At 38.7% G+C, this 22,321-nt stretch overlaps 1 protein-coding gene across 1 annotated transcript in view; it reads left to right on the top strand.

Moving 5' to 3' along the window:
* HTR2A (5-hydroxytryptamine receptor 2A) overlaps positions 1–21,741 on the top strand; it is a 64,736-nt gene extending 42,995 nt beyond the window's left edge. Inside the window, exon 4 of the mRNA XM_017862063.1 lies at positions 17,638–21,741. Within this exon, the coding sequence (XP_017717552.1) occupies positions 17,638–18,443 (806 nt within the window). The 3' untranslated portion in view covers positions 18,444–21,741. The remainder of the gene's footprint in view (positions 1–17,637) is intronic.
* Positions 21,742–22,321: the final 580 nt, after the last annotated feature.

Below are 22,321 nucleotides of genomic sequence, written 5' to 3'. Positions count from 1 at the left end.
GATTGCAATCTTTAATTCGCATCTGCAGCTTTAGTTTATCCTCTGCTATAACACAACATACTTCACAGCTGTCCATGAGTTAGACGAGCTCTTTGGGGAGCGATTATTCTGCTGATTAGCAAATTCATCAGGTTAAACATTTTAGCAGGACTAGAGTTATTCACTTCCCTATTATGATCACAAAATGTAGAAAAGGCGTAATAAATCATTCCGGAAGTTTGGCAGCTTTATTTGGCTGATCCACAACTGCTTTCATGCCAGCGGTCTAAGGAGGAGTCTCTCGCCAGTTACTCACACTCATCTGCCTTGTAAAGTCCCTGGAAACTGCAGCTATTTTCAGAATCCTGTTTCCTTTAACAGATATTCGGGGCGAAGTGTCTTTCGGTCTGACTTACTCTAATAAGTCCTTTAACACAGCATGTATGTAACCACGCAAATTACCTTCTCCGCAGGATTTAATAGTTATGTGTTTGTGCTATAGCATCTGTGCGTGTATTTGTTTGAACAGAATGTTACAATGTACAAGGAGGCTCATTTCTTTACTCCTTTTTCCTGCATTTTCTTATAAACTATTTGGCACATTAGATTTTTACTGTGACTTCTGTTTCTTAACGTCTTTTAAAATTAGAAATTCCTGCCATATTCTTAGAAAAGTACTATGCAGAAGAAATTGAACTATGAAGATATGAAACTGTAGTTTTACTAGGAAACACACACATACCCAGACACATACACACAAGACATAGTGTTGGTACATCCAGGCTCCGTGATTCAGAATCTTTTTTGTGTTGCAGAGTATTGGGAGAATTACCTCTTTCCTGAAAAATGTATGTAGTCACATGAACATAAACTTTTGCACTCCTTTTCAAAGGGTTTCTGCGCCATCCTCACCCCCCCAGAAATCATCTATAGGTTAAGTTGGAGGAAAAACATTCAACATCAGCACAGGTACGGGACACCAATTAGGTGGAAACCATGGAAAGAAAATAAGCATTGTAAGAAATAGCATAGGAAATTTTAATTTTAAAAAATGTTGATCTTGGCGTTTTGCATTAAAGACTTGCAGTAAAAGATAACTGCTCATTAGCATTAAGTTCTTAAAAGATGGTTTCTATAGCTTCTTCATTTTTATATCTCTCCTAGGGGAAGCCATGGCCAGTCTTCCCACGGATAGCATGTAAATGGCTCTAAATGAGAAACTTACAGCCCCTGCAACACAAGCACAGATAAAAGGGGGCCTGTGCCCACAAAAAGATTTCATAGGTAGGACACCGCGTAAATTCCAGGCTCCAGATCTAAGAGCAGCAATGAAGCAGCAACTCTTCAAACAGCAACTTTTCTGAAGTGAGGAAGTTTGATCCCCAAGCCTGCATACCTGATGGTGAAAGTGTGCTGAGGCTACAGAGCATAGAAAAATACAGAATACAGAGCCAGACTGTGGCTCAAAATTCTAGTTTCACCACTTACTGTGTGACATTTGGCAACTTACCTAACCTCTCTGTGCTTCCACTTTCTCATCAGCAAACAGTGATAATAATAGCACAAACTCACAAGGTGACTGTAAGGAGTAAGTGAGCTAATCTGTATAAAGCACTTAGGATAGTGCCTGGAGCACAGTAAGCACCATATAAGTATTTGATTGTGTTATTTTTTATCATTATTATTCACTACCACAACCAAGACATAGTCCTCCCTGATGCACTGTTAGGATGTAAAGATGGAGGATTATTATTAACTAGGATATTAGAGAAAGGGCTGTGTCTATGGAGAGTCCTCAAATTAACCAGCTTTACCTTCAACTTCTATAAAGCCCTAATTTGTCAGAATTGTTAGTCTCCCAAATTTGTGAGATTTGAGCAATTTCTTGCCCTTGCCCAGATAACTAAGGTAAATGAGGAAGTCTACTAGGTAGTCATAATTGTTCTCTCCTCTTCTTTTTGGGAACTGCATGTGTTCCCAAAGGCCTTTGCATATGCTTATTCATTTATTCCAGAAATCTTTATTTCATGTTTAATATTTAAATTCTATGTGCCATGCACTGTCTTAGGAAAGTATCTGGTTTTATGGAGCTCACATTCATGTAAAGAGAGAGATGACAAGCAAATAAATAGACCAACAAAATAATCTCATACAGTGGCAAATGCTAAAGGAGAAAAACAAATCAGAGAAATGCGCTACAGAGTGACTCAGGCAGGGTGAGGAAGGCTGACTGGGGAGAGGGCATTTACACAGATGCCAAATAAGAAGGAGCCAGCCATGGGAATATCAATAAAGAGTGGTGTGTGCCTGGCAGTGGGAATAGCAAGTCCCAAGGCCCTGATGGAGTAACCAGCTTAGAGGGTTGAAGGAGCAGAAAGCAGCCAGTCCAGCTCAAGCATAGTAAGAAAGGGAGGGAGTGAGAGGAGGGGAGGAAGGAGACGTCAGCAGGGCCACATCTCTGAGGGCCTGTAGCCAAAGTAAGGAGTTTGAATGGTATTCTAAGTGCAGTGCAGGGTCTCTGAGAGTCTCAGGCTCAGAGGTACACAGGTAAGGATGGGAGCCCCTCGAAGGCAGTGGGGAAGGTCTTGTGGTAATTCAGGCAGGAGTCCTAGCGGCTTAGAGTACAGAGATGACAGTGGAGAAAGAGAATTAGACAGATTTGGTCAAAAAGTATATTTTGCAGGTAAAATTAGGAGAGATTATTAGGTAGACTTACTAGAATGCTGGTGAGTCTTTTGTAAAGGCAGGATAATGGAAAGAGACTCCTAAGTTTTTAAGCTGTATATCTGGATAGATGGTAGGACCTTTTACTGGGATAAGGAAAGGTGAGGGTGAGCAAGTGCAACCCAGAGTCCTAGTGTGGCCACATAAGCTTAGGGATGCCCATTGGAGACATCCAAGTTGAGAGGCCAAGGAGGCAACTGAATATCTCAGTTGTTCATTAGTTACTATGACGATGCTTAGCCCTTGGGGTGGAGGTTTTGTTTGTTTTCCATTTCCTATCCCCCATTTCTATTCCTGCTTCCCACGTATAAGTAATATCAGATCTCAGTAATTTCCATATGCATCTCAAAGTTCTTTACAAGTAAACACTCTTAATCCTTAAAACCCAAAAAGTATGAACTACAAAATGAAAGCAATGAGAAAGCTAACTAAACTCTTCTGATGTCATGAAAAGAACACTAGATTAGGGTTCATGAGGTCCAGATTCTAACAAAAAGTTGAAGCACAGAAGAAAACAAATCAGATGTAGATTCGAGTCTTAGCTTGTGCATTTATTAAGTATAAGGTCTAGACCAAGTTATAGAGTATCTTGGAGTCCCAATTTTCTTCATCTGTAAAATGGGAATAATAATTCCTTCCTCGTGAGTTCCTTGTGAGGATGAAATGTGCTGACATCTGTAAAGACCTATACAGTGTCTGTCACATTGTGAACACCTGTAAATGTGGGGTTTTCCCCCCACTTTTTGCCTATTAAACTTACACAGAGAGCTTAACAGCTCTACCTTGACTCATTAACTGTAAAAGAAAGCTGCTTCCTTAGATAATCGCTAAGCTCTATTTCATCTCTTCAAGAAAAATCTGTACAAGATCTTGAAAACAACCAGATAAACTTCTTGATTAAAGCTACTTTTAACCTGAACTCAGTGCATCTTTCTGCAAACTAAAGGCATACGTCGGACTGGGTAAGACAGGGCTTTCACAAGCAGAAATTAAACCATAGAAATGTCTCTCCGATGTTGCAAAACAAACAAAAACTTCTCCCTCCAAATCACTAATGTTTCAGGGTATGTACAACTTTTTAGGAGATGGAGTAAATGAAATATCATAGAGTGGTGGCTTTCATATCACTGGCTGAAAGATAGTAAAACCAAAAGCTTTTCATCTTGGGCTTCCCTGAGCTGGATGGGAAGTTTGGAGGTCTCAGCCAACCAGACTGTTGAGTGATAAAAAGTGAAACTGTGAAGAAGCTTCTAGAATCCTAGAAGCTCAAGGAAATGGTGGGTAAGACAAAAGGGAGATATAGAAGTTTAGCTTGGGTTACAAGAAGAAGTTGCTAGTTAGGGACTTTCTGTGCCCCAAATAGTGCCCAGGGGCACTTATCTATCTGCATGATAACAATTTTTATCTGAATCCCAGAGGCATGCATCTGAAACCCAAACTAAGAAAGATCCTGCCTAATCTCAGGATTTAGAACCAAAACAAAAAGTTGTTTGGGCCTTGTGGTACAAATAGTGTCAGTTGATCAGGACATGACCAGTGACCATAAGAGCAAGACCAAGATGAGAAGTCCATAAGAGATAGGAATAAAGAACCCAAAAGAAAGTTGTTGAAGCTCTAAACCTGTGCCAAGCTAATTGAATAATGAAAAATGTGTCTAGCCCACAGATCTGTTTTGTTTGGCTTGCACAATGTGTTTTGTTTTTTATGGTATTGAACTTGATTGCCCTCAGACACTATCCAGTTTACCAAGCAGCACTCCTCCTACCATCTTCTCTGCCAAACATAGCTCAATTACATTGCTACACCGGCCCTGTAAGCATTTGAGATGATAACTATCGGTACATAGTTTATATTTTCAGATGGATTCATTTTTAACTGTTAAACACTTGAACATATGTTGACTGCAGAGATGCCAGAAAAAGAGAGGAAGATCATAGGGGGGAAAAGTGGGAAATCGAAAAAGGGTAGGAATCCTAGCAGAACCATCTTTGAAAGAGGCACCCCCGCTCACTGCCCCAATTACAGCAGCTACAAATCATGTCGTAGGTCAAGCGAAGTGGGTGCCTGCCACATTTCTTTCAACTAGTTTTTCAATATTTTGGGAAATTCCCAAGAATCAAAACTCAAATTCCCACCCTTCTTTGTAGCTAGGACATTGGCTTATAGCCTCAGTTCCACCAAAGAGCAGCATGCTGCCAAAACTGCAATTTGGAAAAGAGCAAAATGAACAAACAGGAGGGGCCAGCCACCCCCATTTTTGCCAGCACAGCTGAGGTATCATGTTTCCAGGGCTTGCATGACTGAATTCCCAGTACAGAAGTGACACTAGTGACATTGTGGCAGGTACTTCTGTTGTCTTGGGCGAGCATTGATTCCATATTAACACAGACCTCTGTGCAAAGAACTGAGTCCATATTAACACAACACCTGTGGACAAAAAAGTCCCAGATTTCATATGACCACCCTTGTTCCCACAGAGAAAGTATACAGTGGATGTCTCTCTTTAGTCCTTGTTCTGCGAATCCCAATGTGTACTTTTAAGGCAATATGACATTGCACACTCATACTCAGCACCCTTGGCACTTGACTTCATTGTCACCATCCACAGAGGAGGTCATTCAATTTTCACTGAGGAGACCATTATCAGCCATTCTGGGAAACATTCTTGCTCTGCAGGACCCCCATCATGGGTGATGAACTGGTTCCATATTAACAGAGACCTATGTGCAGTGGCAAGCAATGCACAGATTTTTAAACTAAATATAAAGACAATATTAAACTGGTTTTCATTTCTGTTAGCACCAAACAAGAGTGGTTGGAGGTTTCAGCTACAGCAGAGATTTTTAGACAGAATGAAGAACTCTGGGCATTAAGGACAGCTGTAGAACATTCTTCTCTATAATTGCCAGCTGTTAGACAATACTATATTTCCTATGTAGTATTTATTTTATATTTACTATATAAGGGTAGTAATATTCATTTATATTTCTCATGATCATCTCTTGAAGGGTACACTGTTAATCCCCATTTTATGGGGGGGAAAAAACTCAGATTAAATGACTTGCTTAAAACCAGAGGGGATCTAAATTTGGGCTTTCCCACTGCAAACTAATAACTTTTTTCTCCTATATCAGTGACGTTCCAAACATATTCTGCAGGTTCCCGGGGATCCCTAAGATCCTTTCATGATGTCCAGGGGGTCAGTACTGTTTTCAAAATATAGTCATGCATCGCTTAATGAAGGGGATATGTTCTGAAAAATGGATCATTAGGCAGTTTCATCCTTGTGTGAACCTCACAGAGTATACTTGCACAAACCAAGGTGGTATAGCCTGCTCCCCCCATAGGCTGTGTGGGACAGCCTAGTGCTCCTAGGCTACAAATCTGTACAGAGTATTACTGCACTGAACCCTTCAATTGAATTGAAGACAATTACAACACAATGGTAGTTGTGTATCTAAATGTATCAGAAAAGGTATAGTAAAAATACAGTGTTATAATCTTATTCTGATCTTATGGGACCACTGTTGTGTGTGCAATCTGATGTTGACTGAAACATTTTTATGGGTGCATGACTATGATATGATGTTATTTTCCTCCCAGTCACCCTTTTAAGAGGGTAGGGAGTTTTCCAGAGGATACATACTATGTAACTTCACAACAGACTGAAGCAGAAGCAGATATATTTCCCTATAAGATCCTAGTTTTCTGCTTATATCTCTGTATCCTCTGCCTCCCTAGCCTTTTTTTTTTTTTTTTTTTTTGGAGTGATGAATTAATGAATGGTAGTGAAGGTATTAGATTGTAAAGTAACTGATTATAGACTCAACCACCTTCTCCCTCTCTAATTCCTCAAGTACCTAGCTCAGTGTAGGCTCAATTACTACTTGATTGATGGATGAAGGAACAAAACTGATCGCTGTCACAGATAGAGGAGCTGCTCGATGCTTCTGGTAAGTGATAAGCAATGTGTGCACTTGCTCCTGAGTTCACAGTTGCAAACCAGACAACAGACTGCCTCAGCCCCAGCAAGTCCAGGAGCACCTTGGCCCAGGATGCAGAGATCACTCCTGTCTCCTTGCCTGATCCCTGTCCAGATTCTGTTCATTCACAGGCCCAGCTCAGCTCCTGTGCCTTTCCCAGAGATGCCAACCCACAATGAGCCTCACACTCCGACATAACATAGGAATTTATCGATGTCATCTATTTTGCCTCTTGATCTCATTCTGTCCTGCACTGCTGCCTCCCTAAATCAATTGTGTATATTTTGTTTTCCCTACAAGATCTTAGACATCATGATTGTATTGAACTTGGGTGATGTGTACACAGGGTTCACAGTACCGTTTTCTCTAGTTTCATGAGTTTAAAATTTTCCATAATAAAAAGCTTTAAAAAAAAAAATCTTAGACATCATGAAATATCTCAAAGGTCTTTTGCATTACCCAGAGTCTCACATAGTGCTAAGTCAATTATAATCACTTTCGTCTAAATAAATCTTAAAACTTTACAAAATGATTCAGACTCATTACCTCACTGCTTTTTCACCAAAGCCTTGCATGCAAATTAGAGGAGCCCTCTTTATATTATCTCCACCTTACAGATGGAAGCTTGAAAGTTAAGCAGCCTAAGGTCACCCAGCTACTGATTAACAGAGTCTGGAGGCAAACCTGTGTCTTGTGATTCCAAATTCTGTGATTTTCCCACTATATTCATGCTCCAGTTTGCTGATACATACTTGTTTCATTTACCTGAAAGACACTTTGTGAAAAATAACGGGCCCAGATCCAGGATGTGAGTCAGAACAGACAGGAATAAACCCAGGTCTCCTGATTCTCACTAGGCACCATGTTCTACAACGATCTTTTCCCTTGTGATTTTAGCTGTTAAGGTGGTCAGCTCATGTGCTGGTTATTCCTGTATGTGGCTCCCTCAAAAGAGTATACAAATTACGTATCATACGAATACCCATTTTCCATTTTTCCACCCTATGTGGCTAATTAACAGCCTCATTACTGTGTTTTCCCAACAAAAATGAAGGGAAGCATTATGAAATTATTTAGCAATTTCAAGCTGTGTCTATAACATGTATTATAATTCCCAACTCTCTTTTTTTTTTCCTCTCTCTCATTTGTTTACCCATCAATCCTACAAGCATTACTAAGCTCCCAGTATAAGCAGAAGCACATTAGATGCTGGAATATCTTACAATACAGAAAGGAAAAGATATCCCTGCTATTAATAAGATTGTCATCTCATGAATGTAATGACATGTCTAGAGAAAAATTCTAAGATATTGAAAGTGTGAACTAGCACAGTATAATTTATTTATGGAGGTGTTGAAGGAATATAGAGAAAGAAAAATAGTTCTTATTGTAGAAAGAATTAATTTGGGGAAGGTTTCCTACAAGGGATGTGCCTTGAGATATGTTTTGAAAAAAATTGTAGAGTGTGGTTTGGAAACACGATCTCCATCTTCAGATTCCCAAAGCAGTCGCAAATAATTGTACAGTTAAAGTACAATAATGTGTTTTCTATGCAAATGTAGCCTCAAGACAGGTTGCCTCATTTGCCCATGCCCTCCAGCCTCCACTCCTAAGCCCCTGCTACGTAGAAATCCTGGAGCCCCTACTTACTGGTATAGCATTTCAGGGAAAGGAAAGGTATCAAAATCGGTCCAGGGAAAAATGAAAAGTGAGTCTCTGTACCTCTCAGTAGCTGTTTACGTTGCCCCTTCCCGATGGTGCTCTGGGCTCTTAGGAATAGCCCAGTATGGCACAGCCACCATACCTCCCTCAGACCTGCATCCCTGAGCAATCTTGTATGTCTTCCCTCCTATGGCAACCTTCCTTTCCAAGGCCTATGCCCTCAGGAGTCCTCCCTGCTATGCGTCTCTGTGCTGCTGCACCATGAACTTAGGTTAATAGTCAACCCTCCGGGGAATTATAGGTGCACAGAATGGGACCTCTCACTCTAAGAGAGACACTGCAGTACAATAGTTTCCCCTTATCCTTGGGGCTCACATTCCAAGACCCCTAGTGGATGCCAGACACTGTGGATTGTGCTGAACCCTATATATACTATTTTTTTTCTATGTGTACATACCTATGGTAGAGTTTAAGTTATAGATTAGACACAGTAAGAGACTAACAATCATTAATAATAAAATAGAACAATTATAACAATACGCCAACCTCACTACTCTTGCACTTTGGGGCCATTCTTAGGTAAAATAAGGGTTTCTTGAACACAAGCATTGTGATCCCAGAATAGTTGATATGCTGAGATGGCTACTAAGTGACTCATGGGCACAGAGCATCTGCAGCATGGATCCACTGGACCAAGGAATGGCTTACGTCCCAGGTGGGGTGGAGTAGTACAACACAAGATTTCATCACGCTACTAGAACAGTTCACAATGTAAAACTTATGAATTGTTTATTTCTGGCATTTTCCATTTAATATTTTTAGACTGTGGTTGACTGGGTAACTGAAGCCATGGAAAGGGAAAGCAAGGATAAGGGGGGACTACTGTATACCAAGCAAGCTACTGAGACACATGTGAGGGGAGGCAGGACTTGGGGGCTCCGCAAATCACACTCTGTGACTGGTTGAAAAATCTTGCTATGGGTAATATCCTCCCGAATAGTTGAAGACATAACATAAAGAAGAGAGCAACAGAGAGAGAACACCATATGACTATTGAGAAAGTCAAATAATTATGTTAAATCAGATTACAAAGACCCTGTAGCGTGGGCTGCATAGCTGGTAATTGCTCGAGCATTAGGGACACTGTAGGCTCTTGTGTAACATGATGGACAAGGTGCTTTAGGATGCTGCATACAAGCGAAGCTGGAGGAAAGAGAACTGACTGCTGTGGGTTTGGATTGTGTGCGCACCTGCTGCAACCTAACTTTCCAGACACCATGACTGTTTTTCTCCACACCTTCTAGACCAGAGTCTCTGAAATGAGACATGTCACATGTAAGACTCATTCTCCAAGCTTTCAGAGAGAATCACTCCAAAATCTGTCCCCATGATACAAATGGGAGAAAGGATACAATACTTTTAAGATGGGGCCTAATAATGTAGGACAGAGATGAGTTTTTTCCTAAATAAATCTTTACTCATGAGCATGTTGCTAGATGTGCAGCCTAGAAAAAGAGCAACTGCTGTGGGTAGATAGTGTAATATCCACTCATTAAAAAAGAAAGAGGCAAGTCTTGATTTTGCCCCCAACTTTCTGTGGCATTGAAAAGTTTTATTTTTATTATTAATACTATTTTTGATTTGTAAATCATAATTGTATCATTGATGATGTACAAATGTGATATTTTGATCAATGCCTACAATGTAGAATGATGAAATCAAGCTGACTAACATAGTCATCAGCAGAAGTTGCCTTATTACTTATGATTCCAACAACAAAACAAGGCTCTGGTAATTTATTCAAATTACATTATATGGTTCAGACTCTCTTTGGGTTTTGTAACGTATTGTCCAGGGGGGAAATGGTAGATGAAAATCAATCTTCCCTGAGACAAGAGAGATGTGGATGGGTTCTTAAGTGTTGTACAACCAATTACTGGTGGGGGGTGGAGAGAGAGAGAGTTTGTGCTGTACATGCAACATCGGCGTATTAGTCTGTTCTCACACTGCTATAAACAAATGCCCAAGACTGGGTAATTTATAAAGGAAAGAGGTTTAATTGACTCACAGTTCCACATGGCTGGGGAGGCCTCAGGAAACTTACAATCATGCCAGAAAGGGAAGCAGGTGAGTCTTACATGGTGGCAGGTGAGAGAGAGCATGGGAAGGAGGAACTGTCAAACACTTATAAAATCATCAGATCCATCTGGTGAGAACTCTCACTATCACGAGAACAGCATGGGGGAACCTCCCCATGATCCAATCACCTCCCACCAGGTCCCTGTCCCGACATGTGAGGATTATGAGGATTACAATTCAAGATGAGCTTTGGGTGGGGACACAGAACAAAACCATATCAATTGGTGTAACTGAGTGCTTATTAGTCATATTAGGGGCTAGAACTTCGTCTAAGGAAAGATCTATCTATCTCCAAGGAAATATACGTATATACAAATGTTTCAGGTTTTAGGACTATCATAGACTTCCTGAAGCTAATGTTAAAAACCTCGGAGGTAGTCATAGACTTTTGAAACTACCTTCAAAGGAACAAATCCACCATAAGAATTAAGAACCCTAAGTAGAGGTCTTGATTTTGCCCCCAACTTTCTGTGTGATTCTAACTAAATTACTTAAGCTTGGTAGGCCCAAGTTTTCATATCTGTAAAGTGAAATTTTCATCTGCCCCATAAGAAGGTGTGGGTAATGTTTTAACAATTTTGTAAAAGTCAATTTAGAGTGAATGAATATGTGTGAAAATACCTTGAAAAGTTGCGATTTATTATCAGAGCTATTCAGAATTAATCTGAGAAAAGACACATACAGTTTTTGGGTAACTGACATGTTTGTGTAGCTCTCATTTTTATGTGCATCTGCCTTGTCAACACACCGTACACAGATTAGAAGGAATTTAGCAACTCTGTATCAGGATAGTGAGTCCCATTGGCAGTTGCCCTATATATTCAATTTTTCTTTCCCTCTAATGTAAGGATTATCCTGCAGTGTTTACAGGGGGTGTTTTCTGTCAAACCACTAGTAAATTCGTTCTTATAACTTGAAAAATACAGCATGCATTAAAATTCAAAGAAAAGGTAGCAGTTTAGGGGAACAGAAACCTATGAACCCAAATTTCAATCTTTTTCACAAGAGCCCCGAAATAACTTTTGTGCCCTCCACCTCCTTTCCAGCTGAGGGCCCTAGGGACTGCCACTGTCCTGTTCCCTACAAGAGGATGGTTAGCTAGGAAGGCAATCTTCTTATTTCCCAAGAAATGTACACTGTCTCAGAAAAAGTCCAAGATTAAGAATAAAGCCAGTCCTTCGCAGCCGGCAGTTCAAAGTGAGTTATTTATGCAGCCTGTGGTAAGATGTTAACTAGAGGTGCAAAGTTTATGTGCAGGAAGTAAGCAGAGCTATGCTGAAAGAAAGACACCAACCAACGCTTTTGTGTTCTTGGGTGTCAAGGTTTCCCATTCATTTTATTGTCTGAGTTTCAGTGGAAATAAATAAAATGCTACACAGAGGATCCAATACTGATATTGAATTTTGACAGCTGTTTTCCACTCCTCAGAAAAATATATTAAACAAAATGCAGAGTCACGTAATTCAAGTTACTGTCTGTTTTGTTCAAAAAGGAAAATGCTTTATATGCAGAAATTTCAAGTGAGAGGAGATGTCAGGTCTCCAAAAACACCTATTATCAAACAAAGCAGCCAGATAATTAATGCCCCGGAGATGGCTGTGACCACAATATTGGAGATCAGCCCATGTCTTCATCTCTCTTGGTAGAGGCACATGCTTTTGAGCTGCTTATTGTACCAACAAAGCCTATCTATGTGTTCTGGTTTTTTGACATAAAATTTCCTCTTCTCTTTATAGAGTATTACTTTAACTTTCTGGTTATTCTTTCTACAACCCTTGCTGACCAGTTACTATGAGTGAGGCATGGAAAAAGAATGGTATACAATAGTATTCAGGATGTTTTTGTTATATGTAAAGATGAATAGGCCATTTAAATAACTGATCAGCTGGATTCTCCACCTCCAAATTAGTGTCCCCCTTCCAGACAGAACAACTCTGCCTGTAAGCTCTTACCACATCCTCTTGTAGAGTGGCTTTTTATCCGAGGCATTTAAGAGAGGGATTATTGGCCGGGTGCGGTGGCTCAAGCCTGTAATCCCAGCACTTTAGGAGGCCAAGACGGGCGGATCACAAGGTCAGGAAATCGAGACCATCCTGGCTAACACAGTGAAACCCCGTCTCTACTAAAAAATACAAAAAACTAGCCAGGCGAGGTGGCGGGCGCCTGTAGTCCCAGCTACTCGGGAGGCTGAGGCAGGAGAATGGTGTAAACCGACGAGGCGGAGCTTGCAGTAAGCTGAGATCCGGCCACTAGACAGAGCGAGACTCCATCTCAAAAAAAAAAAAAAAGAGAGAGAGGGATTATCTATTTCAGTTCAGATTACTCCATCACCCTTCTCAGAGACTGGGCTATTCTGGAATGGTGTGTGTGTGTGTGTGTGTGTGTGTGTGTGTGTGTGTGTGTGTCCAACCCAAGACACTATTCCAAATAATTAAAGAATTTGGCATTTTAGGTAGGCCCACATTCTGGTTAATTGAGAATTGCCACTTATGTAAATTACCAGGTTATAAGCAAATAGGGCAAAAGGCTCTCAAGGTAGTTACTTCCTTTGTATTAATTAGAAAAAGGAACACCCAAGAGTTTAATAACAAAATCACACACCTTTTTTGGATGGTTGATATCTTGTTTATGTGTATCATGGCTAATAGTAATGCTGTAATTCATCACATTTGAAAAGTAATCAACAGTTCTAGCTGTACAAAATTAAAATTGATTAAGACCCTGCATCACCCTGGCAGAAGCTAATAATTACATCAGTGTTAACTCTATGGCCAGTAGCCAAAACCCTTTTTAGCCTCTTTTGGTTTAAAAAGATATGCTATATAAAATCTAGTATATACAATCTAAGCAAAATGGATTAGAATGAAATAATGTTGATATATTTAATATAAATAATTCTGCAGAGAAAGCTACTCTCATGTTTATTGACCACTGGTAGAACATTACTGTGGACTGGGTGCTGTGCTAGGCGCTCTGCAAATTTGATCCATTTTATCCTCACCAAATGCATGAAGGTATGTTGGTGCTAGCCTCCCACAATAGATGAAGTGGGGACTATAGGAATGAAGGAGACAATTCGGGAGCCCAGAGTCACAGTCAAGACTCAAATACAGGGATGTCTCAAATGGATGAACAAAGCATCCTTTCTAATCAATGAGCAACTATGCTGTCTAACAAGACCTTGTACATGAGTACAGGAAATATATTTCACAGATCTAGAGTCAAACACTGGGAGAAAAACACTCCTCTTAGAAACCATGCCCTTACTTTTAAAATCAAGAGTTTTCTGAAGGATAAGCAAAACTGGTCAATATCCAAGGTCTCAGAGGATGTTCCCCCTTGGAAACACAGCTCATCAATCTCTTCTTGAACATTGCAAACAATGGGTCAGGAACAGAGAGGGATGGAGGAAATGAAGAGTCATTAGCCATAATAAGTGTCCTTATGAACAGCTCTGATGTCATTTATCTCCACCTTCCAAGAATCCTGGATGGGCTTGCATAGGCAAGTGACAAATATTGTCAATTAAGTCTTTGAAGATAATGGCAAATGTCACTAAGAAAGATTTGTGTTGAATATTACATCAACTCAGTGTTCTCTCCTGGTCGCAATGGCCAATGTGAGGTAACATGAGGTTAGGACAGTCATGTCTGTGCTTGGATGAAGTGGAATTCTAATGCAGAAGTTAGATTAGAGATCCTCCAAAAACCTTTTTCCAGATGGATGGCAAGAGTGAGGCAGTGGCCCTCAACTCTGGAATAAACCAGTGTTCTTGGCTGGTGCGAGACCACGTATTAGACCCTAAAGATGGTCAGAAGCAGTAACCAGGACACTCGTTATTCTATAGTTCTGAGAGTGCTGAAAATATGGGCAGGAGTTAGAAGGGAACTTTTTTTCTGACTTTTTATCCCAGGCTGTCCCTGCAATATCTACCATTTCATGAAAGAAACAATCTCAAACTAAGTTATCCAGAGTACTTGATTCATGTTTCCTCTCTTTTTTGTCATCCTGATTCTACCTTTATGGCAGAGAGAATAAGCCATCTCATGATTGCCTTGGACCAACCATCCCAGGCCAGTAGAGAAAGATACGCCTATTTCCCCAGGAGCAGAGAGGTTGTCCGTGGTGGGGGTTGGGTGGTGAAACTACACAACATGGCCGGTCGAATCTTCCTTTAAAAAGGTCCTATCATCATGTGGGGCATGGAGCATGATTAAAGGCCAGTGGGGGTTGCCTTTATTCACTTTTGCTTCCTCTTCTGCCTAATCTCTGTGCCTGAGGGAGCTTTACAGATCCCCCAACTCTGGGTGATGGAGCAATGGACCATATAGGCACATGTTCCCCTGTATTATCTCATCCTGTACCTACCTCTTATATTTGTCAATAAAAAGTCTATGGCTGTCTTGCTTTTTGTAGTCCACCCTTATAAATGTTCTACTACTAAAAATATACAACTTTTATGGGACAATTGGAAATTTGAACACTAACTCTACATTTAATATTAAGGAAATATTAAACTTCTATTTAGGAGTGAGAATGGTATTGTGAAAATATCAGGTTTGTCTAAGAGTGCACAGCTTTTAGATCTACATAATAAATATTTTCAGATTGAATGACATGTTGTCTAGGGTTTGGTTCATAATAACATGGGAGGGATGGCAGCCGGAGGACGTATGGATGAAACAAGGTTGGGACTGAGCTGATAATCTTTGAAGCTGGGTGATGAGTTCACTGTACTGGGTTTGGTTTTTGGTTTGTTAGTTGTGTGTATGTTAAAATTTTCCATAATAAAAGCTTTTTTAAAAGAATTAAAATTGATTACAGTTATTTTAAATTAATATTAGAAAATTGTATTTCTCAAAAATATTTTATGTGCAATTATCATGATTTATAATGTTAAATGGAATAGGAAGATCTAAAACATATAAGATACAAAGTACTGCATATAAAGTACTGCATATACACATTTATATGTACATGTAAGTGGAAGAAGAAATGATACAAATGTAAATTACGTTTGCCCCTGGTTGATGAGAATACATATTATTTTTCTTTATTCATTGTTATATTTTTGTACCTCCCAAATTGTCTAGAGAGAAAAGATACTATATTTATAATTTTATAGTTATTTTATATTTAAGCCATGCTTGTGACATATTATTAGATTTTTTAAAAAGATACAGAACTGTTTGTGAAAAAGAACCTCAATTCTGTTCTAAAATGTGTGCACATGGTAAGAGTGTGTGTGTGTGTGTGTGTGTATCTAAAACAAACAGCATCAAAAAAAGAAACAAATCTATATTCTAGATTTTCATAGACAAAATTAAATAAATATATAAATAAAATTAACAGCATCAGTTGTTAATTGTGGCTATCTCTAGATGGTGACGTTATTGGACATTTTTTAGTTATTTACCTCTCTGTGTGTTTCTTCAATTAATAAGTATAATATTATAATCAGAAAAATATGGCATAAAAAATTAAAGCTAGATTATAGTTCTTTGTAAGTAAAGGATTAGCTATATGGGGCAATATAACATATAAGGAACTACATAATATATATTTACAAAACACATAAGTCCAAAGGAATTTTATTTTATTTTTTTTCTATTTTCTTTTTATTTATTATTTATTGTATTTTTTTTTATTTATTTTATTTACTTTCAAGTTCTAGGGTACATGTGCTAACGTGCAGGTTTGTTACATATGTATACTTGTGCCATGTTGGTGTGCTGCACCCATCAAACTCGTCAGCACCATCAATTCATCATTTATATCAGGGTATAACTCCCCATTGCAATCCCTCCCCTCCCCCTCCCCAGAAATAGAGTGTGTGAATGTTCCCTCCGAGTCCAAGTGATCTCATTGTTCAGTTCCCACCTATGAGTGAGAACATGCGGGTGTTTTGGTTCTCTTCTTGTGAAGTTTTGGCTTAAGAATGAGGTTTCCAGCTGCATCCATGTCCCTACAAAAGGAACGCAAACTCATCCTTTTTATGGTTTGCATAGTATTCCCATGGGTATATGTGCCACATTTTTCTTAATCCACTCTGCTCACAATGGACATTTGGGTTGATTCCAAGCTCTTTGCTATTTGTGAATACAGTGCCACAATAAACATACGTGTAACATGTGCTCTTTGTAGTAGAATAATTCTATAATCCTTTGGGTATATACCAGTAGTGGGGATGGCTGGTCATATGGTTACATCTATTCAAGATCCTTGAGCGAATTGCCAATACTCGTTTTCCATAAATTGGTTGAAAACTAGTTTACAATCCACCAACAGTGTTAAAAAGTGCTTCCTATTTTCTTCCACATCCTCTCCAACACCTGTTGTTCCTGATTTTTTAAGATTGCCATTCTAACTGGTGTGAGGATGGTATTCTTCATTGTTGGTTTTTCATTTGCAATTTTATCTTGATGGCTTTTAGTGATGATGAGCATTTTTCATGTGTCTGTTGGCTGTATGAAATGGTCTTGAAGAAATGTCTGTTCATATCCTTTGCCCACTTTTTGAATGGGGTTGTTGTTTTTTTTCTTGTATATTTGTTTGCAGTTTCTTTGTTAGATTCTGGATATTAGCCCTTTGTCAGATGAGTAGATTGCAAAAATTTCCTCCCATTTCTGTAGGTTGCCTGTTTCACTCTGATGCGTAGTTTCTTTGCTGTGCAGAAGCTCTTTTAGTTTATTAGATCCCATTTGTCAATTTGGCTTTTGCTGCCCTTTGCTTTTGGTGTTTAGGACATGAAGTCCTTGCCCATGGCCTATTGTCCTGACATGTAACTACCTAAAAATTTTCTTCTAGGGTTCTTTCATGGTATTAGGGTCTTACATTTAAGTCTCTAACTCCACCTTGATTAAATCTTCGTATAAGGAGCTAAGGAAAGGAATCCAGTTTCAGCTTTTCTACTTTATGGCTAGCCAATTTTCCCAGCACCATTTTATTAAATAGGAATCCTTTCCCCATTTCCTGTTTTCTCTCAGGTTTGTCAAAGATCAGATGGCTGTAGATGTGTGGTCAAAGTATGCTAAGCTTTTAAACAATGTTGATATAAAATCTTTTCAATAGCCAACATTAAGTGGTGATGCTCTTGCCTTCATATACTCAACTCTTTAATAATCATGTTTCATTTTCTGTCCCACTCCAGGTATATCCATGCCAATACCAGTCTTTGGGCTACAGGATGATTCGAAGGTCTTTAAGGAGGGGAGTTGCTTACTCGCCGATGATAACTTTGTCTTGATTGGCTCTTTTGTGTCATTTTTCATTCCCTTAACCATCATGGTGATCACCTACTTTCTAACTATCAAGTCACTCCAGAAAGAAGCTACTTTGTGTGTAAGTGATCTCGGCACACGGGCCAAATTAGCTTCTTTCAGCTTCCTCCCTCAGAGTTCTTTGTCTTCAGAAAAGCTGTTCCAGCGGTCGATCCACAGGGAGCCAGGGTCCTACACAGGCAGAAGGACTATGCAGTCCATCAGCAATGAGCAAAAGGCATGCAAGGTGCTGGGTATCGTCTTCTTCCTGTTTGTGGTGATGTGGTGCCCTTTCTTCATCACGAACATCATGGCCGTCATCTGCAAAGAGTCCTGCAATGAGGATGTCATTGGGGCCCTGCTGAATGTGTTTGTTTGGATCGGTTATCTCTCTTCAGCAGTCAACCCACTAGTCTACACACTGTTCAACAAGACTTATAGGTCAGCCTTTTCACGGTATATTCAGTGTCAGTACAAGGAAAACAAAAAACCATTGCAGTTAATTTTAGTGAACACTATACCTGCTTTGGCCTACAAGTCTAGCCAACTTCAAATGGGACAAAAAAAGAATTCAAAGCAAGATGCCAAGACAACAGATAATGACTGCTCAATGGTTGCTCTAGGAAAGCAGCATTCTGAAGATGCTTCTAAAAACAATAGCGATGATGGAGTGAATGAAAAGGTGAGCTGTGTGTGACAGGCCAGTTGCCATGGTAACTGTGGAGGGCACACTGAGCAAGTTTTCATCTATCTGGAAAAAAAAATAAGAGATTGGAAAAAATTAGACCAGTCTAGTGGAACCAACGATCATATCTGTATGCCTCATTTTATTCTGTCAATGAAAAGTGGGGTTCAATGCTACAAAATGTGTGCTTGGAAAATGTTCTGACAGCATTTCAGCTGTGAGCTTTCTGATACTTATTTATAACATTGTAAATGATGTCTTTAAAATGATTCACTTTTATTGTATAATTATGAAGCCCTAAGTAAATCTAAATTAACTTCTATTTTCAAGTGGAAACCTTGCTGCTATGCTGTTCCTTGATGGCATGGAATAGAGTTGGTTACCTATTGCTGTAAATAAAAATAGCTATAAATAGTGAAAATTTTATTGAACATAATGGTCTCTTAAAAAAATCTCTTTAAAACTTACTATGGTATATATTTTGAAAGAAGAAAAAAAAGACACTAAGGTCAGTGTTACAAAATCTGTATTGCTAAGATAATTAAATGAAATACTTGACAACATTTTCATTCCTGCTTTTCATAGATACCATTTTGAAATATTCACGAGGTTGCTGCATTTCAAGTTAATTCTCAGAAGTGAAAAATATTTCAAATGTTATTCAACAACTATTGCTGCTTTCTCTTCTACTTCTTGTGCTTTACTCTGAATTTCCAATGTGGTCTTGTTTGATATTTGTTCTTCTAGGTAAACTAGCAAAAGGATGATTTAACATTACCAAATGTGTTTCTAGCAACTGCTTCTCTAAAACAGCACCATAGAGGTATTTGGTAACTTGCTGTGAAATGACTGCATCATGCATGCACTCTTTTGAGCAGTAAACAGTATATCGATGTAACTGTGTCAGGATTGAGGATGAACTCAGGTTTCTGGCTACTGACAGTGGTAGAGTCCCAGGATATCTCCATAAAAAGCAGGTGACTTTCCTAGGACACTCGTCAGGTAAATTGATGCTTTCAGATCCATTGGTTTATACTATTTATTAAAACCATTCCGCTTGGTTCCACAATCATCTATTGAGTGTACATTTATGTGTGAAGCAAATTTCTAGATATGAGAAATATAAAAATAATTAAAACAAAATCCTTGCCTTTAAACAAAATGGCTCGGCCAGGCACGGTGGCTCATGCATGTAATCCTAGCACTTCAGGAGACTGAGATGGGAGGATCACTTAGGCCAAGAGTTCAAGACCAACCTGGGTAAAAAAGTGAGACCTCCCTGTCTCTACAAAAAAAAAAAAAAAGTAGCTGATCCTGGTGGCACACAACTGTGGTCCAAGCTACACGGGAGTCTGAGACACAAGGATCACTTGAGCCCAGGCGCTCAAGGCTGCAGTGAGCCAAGTTCACATCACTGCCATTTCCTCCTGGGCAACAGAGCGAGACAACTATCACAAAACAAAAAAACAAAAAACAAAAGACTAAACTGAAATGGTCTTAGTCAAAAAATATAAAGACTTATTTTTAGAATCCTTTCAACTTATTTCCTTCTTACCTGGTTCAGAAACAAGTTTGTTTCAACAGTGAGAGTAGTTTTCAAAATAAGTTCTCTTGATTGGTTACCAACAAACAACAAATAAACAAAGGAGGGGGAAAATATCACTTGAGGCTTAACATTGCAATTAATTTAGAAATATACACCTCAATCTCAACCCGATTTATAACTACCACAGTTTTGAGCAAAATTTTATTATATTTCTCCAAAACTCACTCATTTCAGTATTACTCATTGGCACTGGGCGCCCTAATAGAAAAGCAGATATTATAATATTTCGTTGAAATTGTTACTAAAGAGAAAAAGAGATTAACAACAGTTAATCCACTTTGATATTGTAACACTCAAGGTTAAATTACATGTTGTTATTGGAATCAGTGTTAGATATGTGATTACAATGCTGAAGCATTTCTATTGAATGAGAAATAGTTTTTGCCCTAAACCTTTGGAAAAAGCTACAGATTTGAAAACTAAAGAATGTGGGAAGTGTCACTGTGTAATTTGGAAATGCATAAATTCTAATTATGTCCTCATAGATATGTTGAAAGATAGTTCACTATTTCGAAGATAGAATGTGTAAGATGCTGCTAGTACCAAGGTTGCATTTGAACTGAACTACTCCTTATGATTATACCATACTAACTGATAAAAATATAAATGTTAAAATGTCTCTGCTCTAATGTATTTTGCCTTCACTTATAACACTGCACATTTCATTTTATATTAGGGAAAATATTACAGATTCTACCCCCATATACTCAATCTTGATCAGAATGAACATTAATGTTGCCTGATAGATGTCTTTTGACTACCTATATATTACAAATGTATATGTGTTTTTTTAATTCCATAAGTATCTATTCAAGTGTATACTGTATAGGCAAATGTGTAGCTATATATATGTACAGACATGTTCTCATGCACTTTATTCAATATTTATATATTTATATGGAGGAAAAGCAAGTCAATGAAAACACTCAGTATATACACACGTGTGCATGTTTGTATCATGTTTATTTAAATGTGAATTCATGTTCTAATATTTCTATGACCTTCCATTGCTGAAAAGCAGATTAAAGTGTAACAAAAATATCAGCTCTTTAAATAAACTGGAAGTTAATCTAATTTTGTGGAAGAACTTTAAGACAAGTCTATGAGGATGGTGAACACAATGGTCCACATATATAGTTTCTTGATCCTAAATAAAATGGCACCTTTGGGCCCTTTGTTTAGTTTGGCAATTTTCTGACTACTCTGGCTTTTTAAACAGACTCACACCTAAGTGAAACACAGTTGTCAAATGATTTATGGATCTATGATTAAAGGACTCACTTTTAATCAATACTATCAAAACGGAGTAACAAACCTTGCTCTACTTTAAGTTGAATGATAGATTCCTCTATATTTAAAAAAAAAAAAAAAAAGCAAAGCAATTAACTGCCATAATTAGGGAAAACTCAGTTTAAAGCGTACTTCATCTACTTGGCCACAGCGCCATCTCATGGTAATTTTTTAAAGTGCTACCGTAGCCAAATTGAACTAAGTCACTGTACTGCTTTTAGAAAAGGGTGCTTCTCCCATTTGTGCATCAATGAGACACATCAATGAGACATATTTATAAAGTGCTAAATTATTCCATGCCATATGTAACAAATACAGTGAAGATTATTTTATGAACTTATTTTAATCAAGGCAATGCTAAAAGTTTTTCAAGAAAGAATAAATAACTGTAAATAAACTATACTCAAAAATGAAAGCAATTTTGTGTGAGTCCATAGCTGTGTCTTCTAAAGGGAATTACCCCAAATATTCCAGGTCATCAGACTCAGAACTCCAGGTATCATCCTGATATTTGAGAACAAAAAAAGCCTGTGCTTCTGGAAGTCAGCCATGTCACAGAGCTAGGATCCATCCGGTTGGATTAGCTTTATCACCATTACCCAGTTTCTAGTTATCTGCAGTAGAAATATCCTCCATGTTTGATCACTATGTCTGGTTCCACAAAGCCTAGGAACATAGAGAACAACTTCGGTGCCTTAAGAGATGTGCACAGGTGCTCGTGGTGTACACCAAGACATGCACACAGGTGTGCATATGCACAGATGCATTAACATACACACACTCTCTCTCTCTTTCACAGGAGATCATTTTGGGAATTAAAGTAAACCAAGGAGGCATGGTGTCATTTAACAGTTACCCTCATTCATCATTTCATCTTTAACTGCAGGGAAAGTATATTGAGTACCTATTGTGTGCCAGGCGTTAAGCTGGTTGCTTTTCTTCTTTACCAAATGGAATTTTCACAACAGTCTCACAAGGTAGAATTATTTTTCTT

The sequence above is a fragment of the Rhinopithecus bieti genome, unplaced genomic scaffold, assembly GCF_001698545.2.
Source record: "Rhinopithecus bieti isolate Rb0 unplaced genomic scaffold, ASM169854v2 scaffold_61533, whole genome shotgun sequence".
Classification (NCBI taxonomy): Eukaryota; Metazoa; Chordata; class Mammalia; order Primates; family Cercopithecidae; genus Rhinopithecus; species Rhinopithecus bieti.
Note: the sequence above shows the minus strand (reverse complement) of the source record. Positions and strands in the feature narration are given on the sequence as shown.